Here is a 13143-nt window from a genome sequence, read left to right as displayed (position 1 = left end):
GGGAGAGGTTTCTTTTAGTTTTCTAAAGATTGAACCTACTTCATTCTCTTCTTGGCCCCTCTTTCTCTCATATATCTACTTTAGCACCTTGTGCTGAAGAAGTGTGAAGTGGATCTGCTGAGTTTAAATGACTAAATTATATGCTTCTATAGGTAGCTTCTGACTTCTTCAGAACTGAGAAGTGGTTAATGTTTCTCCTAGGGACCATTTTCCCCAATATTGGATGGCTGCAATTCAGAATATAATCAATTGTAATCCAGCATAGTAGGTTTTGCTGTCTCCCAAAGAAGTTTCTTCTCCATTTCCTTGAGATCTAACTGACCAATATCCTAAAAATCAACATGCATTTTGGGACACTGCATTTCAAAACTATGGGAGAGCTAAATTAAACTTAGTCCTCTGTATTGGGTGGGAAGAAATGTACATTGCACAAAAATATATGGACTGGATTCTAGTAATCTACCTTACTTCTTGTCACCAAACTCTTTGCCTTTAACATCTACAGAGCAGTCGGAGAATATTTTTAAGTGTTGAATTTGACAGAGCAAATTAGGAACATTTTAATTTTCAGTATTTAATGCAAACTTTGCAAAATTCTGAAAGCTCTGCTAACAGAGAAGGGAAGAATTTTAGTTTTTTTCTTTTAAGAGGAAGAATGAAACAAGGAGGTGCCTCCATTTCTATCAAAACTTTATTATGTTGTTTATAGCAACATCTTGCTGCTGACATAACATTATTTGTGTTTATCACACATGTCTCAAGTTGAAAGGTTTTTAGGCAAAGAGTTTGCTGTTGGTTTCTTTCTTTTTTTGTTTTCTTTTTCTTTTGCCATTTATGACTAGCGGGCAAAGTGTTCTTTTTGGTCCAGTTTGGTCCAGTTTTAAGCCACACGTCTAGAAACCCCATGTCACCACAGTGTTTCATTTGCTCTCTGTTATGCTGGAAGCTTCAGACTTCTCTGCAACACCCAGAAACAAGAAAAAGAGGCTGGATAAAGGAGGTGAGATCTTGGCGTTGATATAACTATCACAGTCCTGTGGTGAACTGTAATTTCTCTGCATTTTAGTACCTTCTGCATTTTCCTAAAGAACATTACTTGAAAATATGATGAATATTTTTCTCCCATGAACAAGATATGATTTGCCTCTCTCTCTTTTGCACTCAGTAAATAATGCAGGCCTTAATCAAATAGCTGAAGATATATTTCAAAAGCGGCAATTAACACTTGATGGGGCTGGATATTTAAGCTGTCTAATTGCTAGTGTGCTGGTCTAATTATAACTTTAAAATAAAAAAGCCAGTAAGTGCCTAGGAGCAATAAATGAGAGTTTCCATGTTTATGAAGTTATATAGATGTGATTTAAATAGCATGATGATTCCTTAATGATGATTGACAAGTGTATAAGTCTGATAATATTTATATTATATGGATTTCTAAGCTTCACCATAATTCATTTGTACGAAGCATTTGTGGATATTTGTAGTAGGGTAATTGGGATACTTTATACTTTAGAATAGAATAGTTTCATGAGCAGATAGCAGTGGTTCAGCATCTTCTTTGCTTGCTGGATATATTAAATTAAATTTCAAGTTTAGGTTACAGTGATGTAGACAAAAACTATGGAGAGTTGGTTTTCCATCTGTGCTGTATGCAGGTTCTTGCAATCCAGGATGGTTTTTCAAGCTTGTGTGTTGGTATTCACACATAGCAATAGCACTTAGATTTATCTACTGCTTCACAGTGCTTTACAGCCCTCTCTAAGTGGTCTACAGAGCCAGCATTTTCCCCCCAGCAAACTGGCTCCTCATTTTACTGACCTCGGAAGGATGGAAGACCTTGAGCCAGTAAGGATAGAATTCCTGCCAGTGGGCAGAATTAATCTGCAATACTGCATTCTAACTACTGCACCACCAGAGCTCATATGGTAGATTCCTAACTTTGATAGTAGTAGTCCTTGTGACTACAGATTAATTTTTCTTATTGCTGTTTGGACTCCATAGGATAAAATATTTTTTAAAATCTGCCATGTTATAAGTTTAAAAAGTAAATACTGAGAAACAGATTAGGCCTGAATTGTGTTTGATTCTGAAGATCAATATATAAACAAAGTAACAGGCTAACATTGACAGTTAATGTCCTAAAGCAATTTAGACCATGTCTCAAGAAAGCTTCAGTTCATAGTCTAAAAACAAGGACTGTCCCTGACATTTTCTTGCCCTCTCCTCTTATTACTCAAAGTTGGTTAATTTAATAATTCCTGCAGCACTGAATGCATACCAACAAAAAAAGCATGAAGGTAGTGCTTGAAATATTTTTAAATGCCTGCTCTTCATCTAAACACTTGCTGATGTTGTTGAAAAGCCAATAATAAAATGAGTAGATCTTATACTGTGGATCACTATGTTGACAGCATTCCCTTGCTTACAAATTCAACCCAAAAGAATTAAGCCTTTCAAGATAGTATGCATGGTAGGTTCTCCTTTGCTGGCTGGTAGCTCTTCCTGGTTGTTTTTCTAAGTTCTGGAGCTTCCCTATTGCAAGTCTCCCTCCCCCCTGAAGGGGATGCTGTGCTCACCCATAACCCATTTCCTCCTCTCTTTACTCTCTTGCTTGCAGGAAGAATAGGACAATAAATAGCAGAAGGAAAGGTTTCTGAGAAGGGTTTGAGAAAGTACTAAGCAGCAAGAATCTTCCTCATTTCTGTTTTCTTCCAAGGTTGGTTATTTCTTTTGAGTCCTTACCCAAAATTTGTGGTAAGAAATAATTGAGATAGCAGGTCTAAAAGGATTCCATTCTTTTTCAGCTCAACCCATTGCACAGAGCTGTTCTTGCAGGAAAAAATAGGAGAAGTGGATACTATGTATGCCACCTTGAGTTCCTGTGCAAAAAAAGCAGGATATAAATTAAATATTGTGAATGACGATAGCACTGCCATTTCAAATATATTATTCAGTCCTAATCTAAAGCCATGCCTAGCTATGAATAAATACAGTGATAGGGAACTACATAAGGGAAAAACTTTCCCTTTTTCCTAAATGTTGTGAATTTGGTGTGAATGCTTGAAACAGTATTTTTAGGTAGCGTACTTGGAGATATGTCCTACTGAAAGCAATAGGATATGACTTTGGGCATAGGATCACAGTCTTTGTTGATTAATGGGTTGCATTTAATGACTTAATTTTGTCAAGTATTAGGTGGCTTCTCTGTAGCATGGAATTAAAAATTTGGAAATACAGGCATGTATCAATATAATATTTGTGGTTTACTCCTAAAACAAGACATAAAGATAGGGAAATTAATGTAAAGCAGGACCATTGTTACATTCCAATTAAGCTGATTTATTGGTTATGCGTATACACAAAAATCTGATAAAATAAACAGCACTAAATTGGCACTGGATAAGAGTTAATGGGATTTAGGATGGGATGGGCTTGCGGGAATGTAACAATTCCAGATTGATTCCTCTCTTGACTCCACCCCCCCACACTCTGTTTCTCCTTCTCCTACAGCATATGATCTGAGCTTTAGCTACAATATGCCCCAAGCCTTGTTTCTTAACCTTGGCAATTTTAAAAGATGTGGACTTCTGCTCCAACAATAGGAGTTGAAGTCCACATATCTTAAAGTTACTAAGGCTAACATATTAATGTTTGAAGGTTTTCTTTTATTATGCTATTAAATTAAATTGTTCCTCTCCAGATTTTAATATATAGTCAATAATTATGCCTATTAAGCTGATGCTTTTGTATACATAACCTGCATGGGTCATAAAGCTGCTGCTTTTGTATACATAACCTGTATGGTTCATTGAGCTTTACCTTCTTTTGGTCTTGCAATTTTGCTACAATGTACTGAGACTCAGCAACTCGGTCTATATATAGTCTGCATATGTGTCTGAGAGAGAATGTGTATGTGTTTATATGTTTATAGGAATAAATGGCTTATATTTTATATATTTTGAAGTAAATATGTGAAAAAGGTTTTCTTTGGTAAAGTTGCCAGGGTTTTGAGATACTACTACCAGACTGCATGGAATAAGTCTGCTCCGCTGCTTGCTCCCTATTTTAGGCAACTTATAAGTTTACAACACGGTCATGTTATTTTAATTTGTTTGTTTTTATGCTTTTGAGTGTGTGTTGATTCCTGGCAAGTGCCTGGATAAGTCTCTGCAGTTTCTTGGCAAGGCTTTTTGGGGGTGGTTTGCCCTTGCCTCCTTCCTAAAGGAGGGGAGAGTGACTGGCCTAAGGCAGGACTAGAACTCATGGTATCCTGTTTCTAGCCTTGATACCTTAACTACTACACCTAACTGGCTCTCATGCAAGCATGTTATGAGTCTACATAAAAGTAAATTTTGAGGAGTTCAATGAGGATATTGAAGGGGATATTGGATTGCATTTGCAGGCCCCTTCACATGTGATATCCATGCCTTTGTTGAAGAAGCCTCCTAGAAAACTGATGTTTTCCAGGCTAGCCCAAAGCATGTATTGTGTGAACTAAAGAGCCAGGTGTTTCTTTCTATCTGTTCCACACAGAGAGGCAGACTAAACTAGAAGCTGAATTGTACTTCAGTGCTGCTATAGCTCTTCAACCTGAGATGACCATCATACTTTATCCAATAATAGAATTGACATTGCATGGTTTCTGCAGTTTCCCCTACATCAAAAATAACCTCTTATTGACATGACAGTGCTTTGTGTTATTTAGAATTACTTATACTCATCACCTTCTGTCTTTCTCCATGTCTTTGCCCCAAGAGAATATTAAAGATGGCATCCATGTTTCGGAGTGAAGAGATGTATCTGAGGCAACTTTTTCTTCAGGTGGAATCTGCCTATTGCTGTGTTGCAGAACTTGGAGAGCTGGGTTTGGTCCAGTTCAGAGATGTGAGTAGACGCTAAAAGTAATCCAGTCTGTACTTCTCAGAAAGTAGGGGAATGTTTCCTACAGCAGCAAGAATGGGGATATTATAGAGTTTAAAGATGCTAGACTAGGTCTAGGGCAGGGGTAGGCAACCTTGGCTCTTTTATGACTCGTGAACTTCAACTCCCAGAATTCCTGAGCCAGCATGGAATCTCCCCTGGTCTAGGGAGATCCCTTTGAATCTGCCCTCCATTAGTAACTGTTTCTCAATCCAGTTGGCTCCCCTAAAATAAATTGAGACCCTCCAGTAAATTGCCTTGAGCACAGAAAAAGGCATGGTATAAATTTAATACATAAGAATGACAAGAACTGCAACAAGGAAAAAGAGGGGAAGAGAAAGTAGCATTAGAAAAGAAAAAGGAATATGTCAGAGGGAATTATTAACCCCACCTACTTTGGGGTCTACCTGTTCTACCTACTGTTGGCATGAAACACCCAGCAGTTTATTTGTAAGGAAATATGATACTTTTTTATTATTATTAAAAGTTTTACAAATTTAATACAATATAACCCAAACCCCTTCCCCCCCTCCCCCCCTCCCCCCACTTCCCAGAGCTGATTACAGTGTAACAAATAAACAATCATAATCTAACTAACATTACCTGCCTGTACTATCAAACAAACCATAACATACTTTAACTCCTTTTCAAAACAAATATTAACAAATTAAAAACATAAATAATAATATAATTAAACCATAACACTAAAAATAATATAAATTCAATCATATTAAACTATTAATAATAATCTAAAATCTACTCATAAGCAAGATAATACTTTTCAATCTCATATTTCTTTTGAATATAATCAATCCATCTTCTCCAAACCGAAATGTATTTTTCTTGTGAATGGTCCTTCAAATAGGCGGAAATTTTCGCCATTTCTGCTAAGTTAGACACCTTAAGTATCCATTCTTCCATAGTAGGCAAAGAGTTTTTCTTCCAATATTGCCCCACCAATAATCTTGCAGCTGTTATAAGATTCAACATCAAATTAATTTCTTTGACATCAAAATGAACCATAATACCCAACAAAAATAGTTGTGGAGTAAACTTTATCTTTCTCTTAAAAATCTTTTGAATATTCCACCAAATCTTAATCCAAAAAGCTTTTATATCTCTACAAGTCCACCAAATATGAAAATAGGTTGCATCTAAATTTCCACATCTCCAACATTTGGGCTGTAAATGCGGGACAACTTTTGGGGGATCCAAATGCCATCTATAAAATATTTTATAAAAAATTTCTCTTAAATTTTGCGCTTGGGTAAATTTTACATTTCTAACCCAAATTGTCTCCCATGTATCCAATAAAATCGGTTCTTGAATATTTTGAGCCCATTTAACCATACAATCTTTAACTAACTCCGTTTTGGAATCTAGTTCTATTAAAACATTATAAATTCTCTTTATTTGAGCTTGAGTTTGATATTTAATCTGTTTTCCCAAATTCACATCCTCTAAGGTAATACCAAACTTTTGATCTAGACTCCACCTCATTAACAATTGATTGTACTGAAACCAAGAGTATACAATATTTTCTTACTTCAACTCAGTTAAAGGCTTTAATTACCAATCCTTCCCTACCAAACTAAGTAATTCCTTATAAGAAATCCTATCCAAATTCACACCCCTAGATATTCCCTCTATCGCGTGTCCAGGAATTCCCCAAATTGGAATTTTATAATTTAACCTATAATAATACTTCTTCCAGACACACAACAAAGCACTTCTCAAGATATGGGATTTGAAAACCTGATCCACTTTTTTATCATAAATTAAATAAGCATGCCATCCATATACTAAATCCCATTCCTCAAGAGAAAGGATATTTTTATTTGTTAAATTGAGCCAATCACTAATCAGCGTTAAAGCCACCGCATCATAGTACAATTTTAAATTTTAATTTAATTTTAAATTAAATGAAATGGTGACCTTTGCTCGCGTAATATCCTCTCCTTTTGAGAGGTGAAAAGGCATCATCTTGAATATTTTATAACCTTGTATAGCAGAATGCTGAGATGAAAGATCAGTAATGACGAGCAAGTTGAGTTTCTGGGAAATTCCTTTATTGCTGATTTTTCTTAAAGTGGGAACATCTTCAAACATTTCGAGGAAAAAAACACCAATATTTCTTAAAATACATCTTTGAAGTCAGTAAGAATAAGAAGGATGAGAATGGTACTATGTAATCTTCTTCAAAAGCAAATTTAAAAAATTACAAAAAGATGTGTTCTTCAGAATTGTTCTCTGCATTAATGCACTACACAAACAAAAACCAAACGCAAAATAAGGATAGGGAGGAAAGTGTTTGTGTTATAGAACATGATATGTAGTGTAGAATATTGGTAAGTTGTTGATTTAGGATGCTTTTCATGGACTGTTCATTAAGTTTGCATTTAGTGCTGTTGTGTTTCATTATGTCGAAATATAATGGATATAGAATAATTTCTATTCTAACCCTGGTTAACTTTGTTTTGAGCATGACTCTCTAGAAAAAAAGGAAAATAATGTAAGATCATCTTGGCCTGACCCCAGTGATAATCATTGGCTGGATCTTGCAAGGATATTTCCCTGATACCTTCTGACTACCTGCTTTATTCTTTGTCTCTTTATTTTTCTACTTCTCTCAGCCTTGGCAAGCATAGTCTCTTCTAATTGATTGTTTGCTTACATCATCTGCTTTAAGTGTCTGAGTTTCTTCTTACCAATCTTTGCCTCAAGGGACCTGTTGTCCAGGATCAATTGATTCATTCTTCTTGCTGTTCATGGTACTTTTAATAATCATTTCCTTTTCTCTCAATATCCAGCATTCACAGTTTAACACTGGAAAACAATTGCTTTTATTATTCTGATCTTTTTATCTGAGAAATATCCTTATTCTGCATTATCTTTTCTAAAATGGTCATTACTTTCCTCCCTTGGATAAATCTCATCAGCACACAGTCTTTCTTTATCAATCCTGATTCCCAAAAAAATGAAGTTATCCACGATCTTGATTATTTTGCTCTCAGTTGTGCTTTCACTAAGGATATTAGGTAATGTTTTTTTCTTCTAAATAAAGTATAACATCATTTTTCACTTCCTTCTTCTAGTTTCAATATGAGCTCCACTAAGTCTTCAGCAAACAAAATGTATCATCTGTACATTCCAGATTGTTTGGACTTTCAGCTCTACCAGTGGAGCCATTCCATGCTTGCCATTTTTGAAATATATTTGCTAATCCATTAAAAACATCTAAAGATCATATGCCTTCTTAGCTCAACTCTTTTCTGAATCACTCTGTTTCTTTAAGCTCAGTTCTTAGTAACTTGTTTATTGTAAAGATTTATCAGAAGAATCAGATGTTCTGCATACCCATTCACTTTACAGCATCTAATTAGGAAACTCAGCATTAGTAAATTATATTTTGTTTAGCAACAGGCTTGTTAATAATAATAATAGTAATAATAATAATAATAGTAGTAATAATAATAAAAAAGTTGGAAGGGACCTTGGAGGTCATCTAGTCCAACCCCCTGCTCAGGCAGGAAACCCTATACCATTTCAGACAAATGGCTGTCCAGTCTCTTCTTAAAAACTTCCAGTATTGGAGCATTCACCACTTCTGGAGGCAGGTTGTTCCACCGGTTAATTGTTCTAACTGTCAGGAAGTTTCTCCTTAGTTCTAGGTTGCTTCTCTCCTTGATTAGTTTCCACCCGTTGCTTCGTGTCCTGCCTTCAGGCGCCTTGGAAAATAGCTTGACTCCCTCTTCTTTGTGGCAGCCCCTGAGATATTGAAATACTGCTATCATGTCCCTCCTCATCCTTTTCTTCATTAACTGGATGCAGTATTCCAAGTGTGGCCTTACCAAGCATTGTAAAGTGATATTAATACTTCACGTGATCTTGATTCTATCCCTCTGTTAATGCAGCCCAGGACTGTGTTGGCCTTTTTGGCAGCTGCAGCACACTGCTGGCTCATATTTAAGTGATTGTCCACTAGGACTCTGAGGTCCCATTCACAGTTACTACTATTGGCAAGGTACCCCTATACTATACCTGTACATTTGGTTTTTCTTGCCTAAATGTAGAACCTTACCTTTTTCACCATTGAATTTCATTTTGTTAGATAGCGCCCAGTGTTCAAGTCTGTCCAGATCCTCCTGTATCCTAAGCCTGTCTTCTAGAGTGTTGGCTGTTCCTGCCAGCTTGGTGTCGTCTGCAAATGTGATGATTTCCCCATCTATCCCCTCATCCAAATTGTTGATGAAGATGTTGAAGAGCACTGGGCCCAGATCAGAGCCCTGGGGCACCTCACTACACACTTCCCTCCATGTAGATGCGGTTCCATTGAGGACCACATGCTGAGTATGGCCGGTCAGCCAGCTACAGATCCATCTGGTGGTGATGCTGTCTAACCCACATTTTTCTATCTTATCAAGTAGTAGGTTGTGATCTATTTTATCAAATGCCTTACTGAAGTCCAAGTAAATTATATCCACAGCATTCCTCTGATCCACTAATTTTGTCACTTGGTCAAAGAATGCAATAAGATTTGTCTGGCATGATCTGTTTTTGACAAACCCATGTCGGCTTTTAGTAATGACTTTGTTTGCCTCTAGGTGTTCACTGATTCGTTGTTTGATTATCTTTTCCAGAATCTTCCCAGGTATTGAGCTCAGGCTGATAGGTCTGTAATTTCCTGGGTCCATTTTTTCCCCTTTTTTGAAGATGGGAACTACATCAGCTCTTTTCCAGTCCTCCGGTAGTTCCCCAGTGCTCCAGGATCTTTGAAAAATATAGTTCAATGGTTCTGAGATCACATCTGCCAGTTCCTTGAGAACCCTGGGGTGTAATCCATCTTGTCCTAGTGATTTGAACTCGTTTAGGCTGGATAGGTGCTCACTTACTGTTTTCTTGCCTATCTTAACTTGCATTTCTATTCTGTTTTTTATGGCACTATTTTTGGTAGGTTGGTCTGTTTTTTTCCCTTTGTGTAAAGACAGATGCAAAAAACGAGTTAAATAGTTCTGCTTTCTCCCTGTTGCTTGTCACCTTCTTGCCACTTTCCCCCACTAATTGACCAATCATTTCCTTCACTTTTTTCTTGTTTTTTACATGTTGAAAGAAGCTTTTTTTGTTATTTTTGACTTTGGTCACAAGCCTTAGTTCATTTTGAACCTTAGCTTTCCTCCATCTTTGCAGGCTCGGGCTATTTGTTGATATTCTGACTTAGTTATGTGCCTCTCTTTCCACTTTCTATACTTATCCTTTTTATTTTTCAATTTATCAGAGAGTTCTTTATGCAGCCATGCTGGTTTCTTTTGAGAGCTTTTATTTTTCCTCTTTGTTGGTAATGTGCTGGACTGGGCTTTTATTATCTCACTTTTCAAAATTTCCCAAGCTTCTTGAGTTGTTTTCCCCTTGAGGATTCTCATCTATGGAATCCTTCCCAAGCCCTATCTAAGTTTATTGAAATTAGCTCTCTTAAAGTCCAAGACTCTAGTTTGACTGTGTTCTATTGCTTGTGCTTTCATAATGTTGAATTCCAATATTGCATGATCACTTCCTCCCAGGGTTCCTATGGCTTCAACACCGTCTATCATTTCATCTGTTAGTGAGAATTAGATCCAAAATGGCTAATCCTTTAGTTCACTTCTCTACTTTTTGGGAGACAAAATTGTCTGCTAGGTTTGCAAGGAATCTGTTTGATCTTCCCCTTGGTGCAGTTTGTCTCCCAGCTGATGTTAAGTTCCATCATTTAAATTCTTTTGGTAAAATTACCTATGTAGAAGGTCAAACACCAGATTTTTCACCCTATTTATAAATAATGGATTTAAAGGAACCTTCATTTGTGATTTATAATCTGGACAAGTATATTACATAAGAAATAGATAGAAATGACCTACAAAATTATGATTATGCAACTATCTGTATTTCTGTAATCAGAACAATCATTCGCTAACTCTATAGACCTTAAAGAGAAGTTCTTTGCCTACCTTCTGCTTGCACAATATTTTAGTTATGATATTCTCCATGGTGATAGATTAGTTTGAAGAAATAATTTTACTTTGACCTGCTAATGGAGATGTCCATTGAATCCTTTGATATGTACTTCCACTAAATCTTCATGACTTCAGCTTTCTTTAGTTTCATGCGATCTGATGTGCTAGAATCATAATTGCTACAATTCTTAGCCATCAGCCTGGATGATAGATAGATAGATAGATAGATAGATAGATAGATAGATAGATAGATAGATAGATAGATAGATAGATAGATAGATAGATAATGTTGGCTAATTTGGCTAATCTTTTGGTTTTATATGAATTTTCTTTAGTTGAATGCAAATGTGAACAACTTTCAAAGAAGGTTTGTGAATGAAGTAAGAAGATGTGAATCCTTAGAAAGGGTCCTTCGTAAGTAACTTTTAATTTATTGAAAACTTAAGTTTATTGAGAACTGTTCTTAGTCCAACAATCTCTAGAATGTTTTAGTGCACAGAAACAGCAATTACTAGCACTTTCACCACCACTCTTTCCAGATTTTTTTTTATTTTTGAAAAAGTTTTGTAATTTTTGGTAGATCCTTGACAAACTAAGCAATAAAACTTTTGTTTTATGTTCAACTTTCAATAGGTTTAACCTACATGTTTTTTATGAGCGATATCTTGTGCCTTGTAAAAATGAAAAACAGGGCTGAAAATATTACTTTGTGTTTCTTCCAGTGATGCCATCATAGCATTGCCAATTAAGAAAACCAGAGATTTAAAAAGTGTTGCCCTTAACCACTCAAAGCCTGGTTGCCCCAGTGATGAATGCAGAAGATATCTCTTAATGTAGCACAACTTGTGACTCCGTTTATTAAAGAGATGAAAAGTTAGGCCACATCCATGTTCACTCAAAATCCTTAATTACCGAAGTTACAACTAACCAAGTTTCATATGGTGTGGAAAAGGCAGTAGAGTGTGTTTTGTGAACTTAGCCAGTGTGTTTCCATTTGTTTTGCTCCCAGGCTTTCTGGAAAGTGAGATGGGTGAGGAGATCCTGCCTGTCATATCCGGGAAATATCCAGAAACTCCGCCACCACGAGAAATGATTGACTTAGAGGTAGGCTTTGTATGTTTCTGGTTAGAGAAGCATGATAGACAGCTGTGTTGACCCAGCAAAGATGACAATCCAAAATAATACTAAGTCAAGATCTTTATAACACTCAGAATAGTTTGTTTGATATAGGAAGTTTATAAATGCAAGAGTTTATTCAGTTCCTAATTGTAGCTCTGGCTTTATCATGTTTTATCAATCTTAGGTCTACTACTCCTTTTTTTTTTAAAAAAAAATTCATTTTACTATTCTACTGTTATTTTATGGTATGCTCTATATTATGGTTAAAAAAATAAAGTTATTTACTTATAGGTCTCATCTTCTCCCACCATGCTAACTGGATATTATGATATTGATAATCCAATATATTGTGAAGGCACAAATTGGGGATACCTCTAACTAATACTTAAATCTGGGAGGGCAGGAATTGGGTGATCCAGTACTTTCTCAGTCTTGGCTAACTCTAAAAGCTAAGCAGGGTTGCACATAGTTGGTATTAGATAGGAGACCACAGGAATACCGGGGTAATAGGCTAGATAGGGAACTTCTGGGGGGGGGGGAACCCACAATGTCAATAAAGTAACAAGAAATCATGATTCAAAGGAATATTTTCTTTTTTTCTGTTAGTCTAAACAGACTATGATCAGAAGGATTATTGCTTAAAGCTGAATGAAGAACGACTTGGAAGCGAAGTGCTTAGGTAGCAGAGACATGTTAGAATCCCTCATTGTTTTATCTAACATAGACAGAAGATTTATTGGATTTTTTGTTAGTTATTTTGCCGTCTGCACTTAATTTGTTTCATTTGTGAATCATTCATACCCAGAAGTAGGGCTGAGATGTTAATATTCATTGCAAAATTGCCTAACATGCTGAGATGTGTTTTGAAATGTTTGCTGTGTAATAATCTATCTTTAGAGTAATCTATTTTGTCAGCAGTGAAGTGTGTGACAGAATGATTCGACATACAGTACTTTTGTTTCTCTCTGGCTGTAAACAGACCGTCTTGGAGAAACTGGAAGGTGAGTTGGAAGAAGCCAACCAGAACCTGCAGGCGCTGAAGCAGAACTTTCTAGAACTCACTGAACTCAAACATCTCCTGAAGAAAACCCAAGACTTCTTTGAGGTGACACAATCT

General features: G+C 36.2%; 1 protein-coding gene across 4 annotated transcripts in view; it reads left to right on the top strand.

Moving 5' to 3' along the window:
• The first annotated feature begins 840 nt into the window (after positions 1–840).
• The window catches only part of ATP6V0A4 (ATPase H+ transporting V0 subunit a4), a 44919-nt gene continuing 32616 nt past the window's right edge, over positions 841–13143 (top strand). For 2 of the 4 annotated variants that reach the window (XR_005558998.1, XM_039362288.1), the window contains exons 1-5: positions 846–1000; positions 4756–4884; positions 11243–11321; positions 11917–12011; positions 13006–13131. Coding sequence is in view for 3 of the 4 variants with exons in the window: in XM_039362288.1 (XP_039218222.1) it covers positions 905–1000; positions 4756–4884; positions 11243–11321; positions 11917–12011; positions 13006–13131 (525 nt within the window). In the remaining variant the exon portion in view is untranslated. Of the gene's footprint in view, positions 1001–2617; positions 2717–4755; positions 4885–11242; positions 11322–11916; positions 12012–13005; positions 13132–13143 lie in introns of all 4 variants that reach the window. The other 2 variants (XM_039362301.1, XM_039362309.1) reach the window with 2 other exon arrangements.

Source organism: Crotalus tigris, unplaced genomic scaffold (genome assembly GCF_016545835.1).
Source record: "Crotalus tigris isolate CLP2741 ecotype Arizona unplaced genomic scaffold, ASM1654583v1 scf7180000017588.1960692, whole genome shotgun sequence".
NCBI lineage: Eukaryota > Metazoa > Chordata > Lepidosauria > Squamata > Viperidae > Crotalus > Crotalus tigris.
This window is presented reverse-complemented; position numbering and strand designations above follow the sequence as displayed.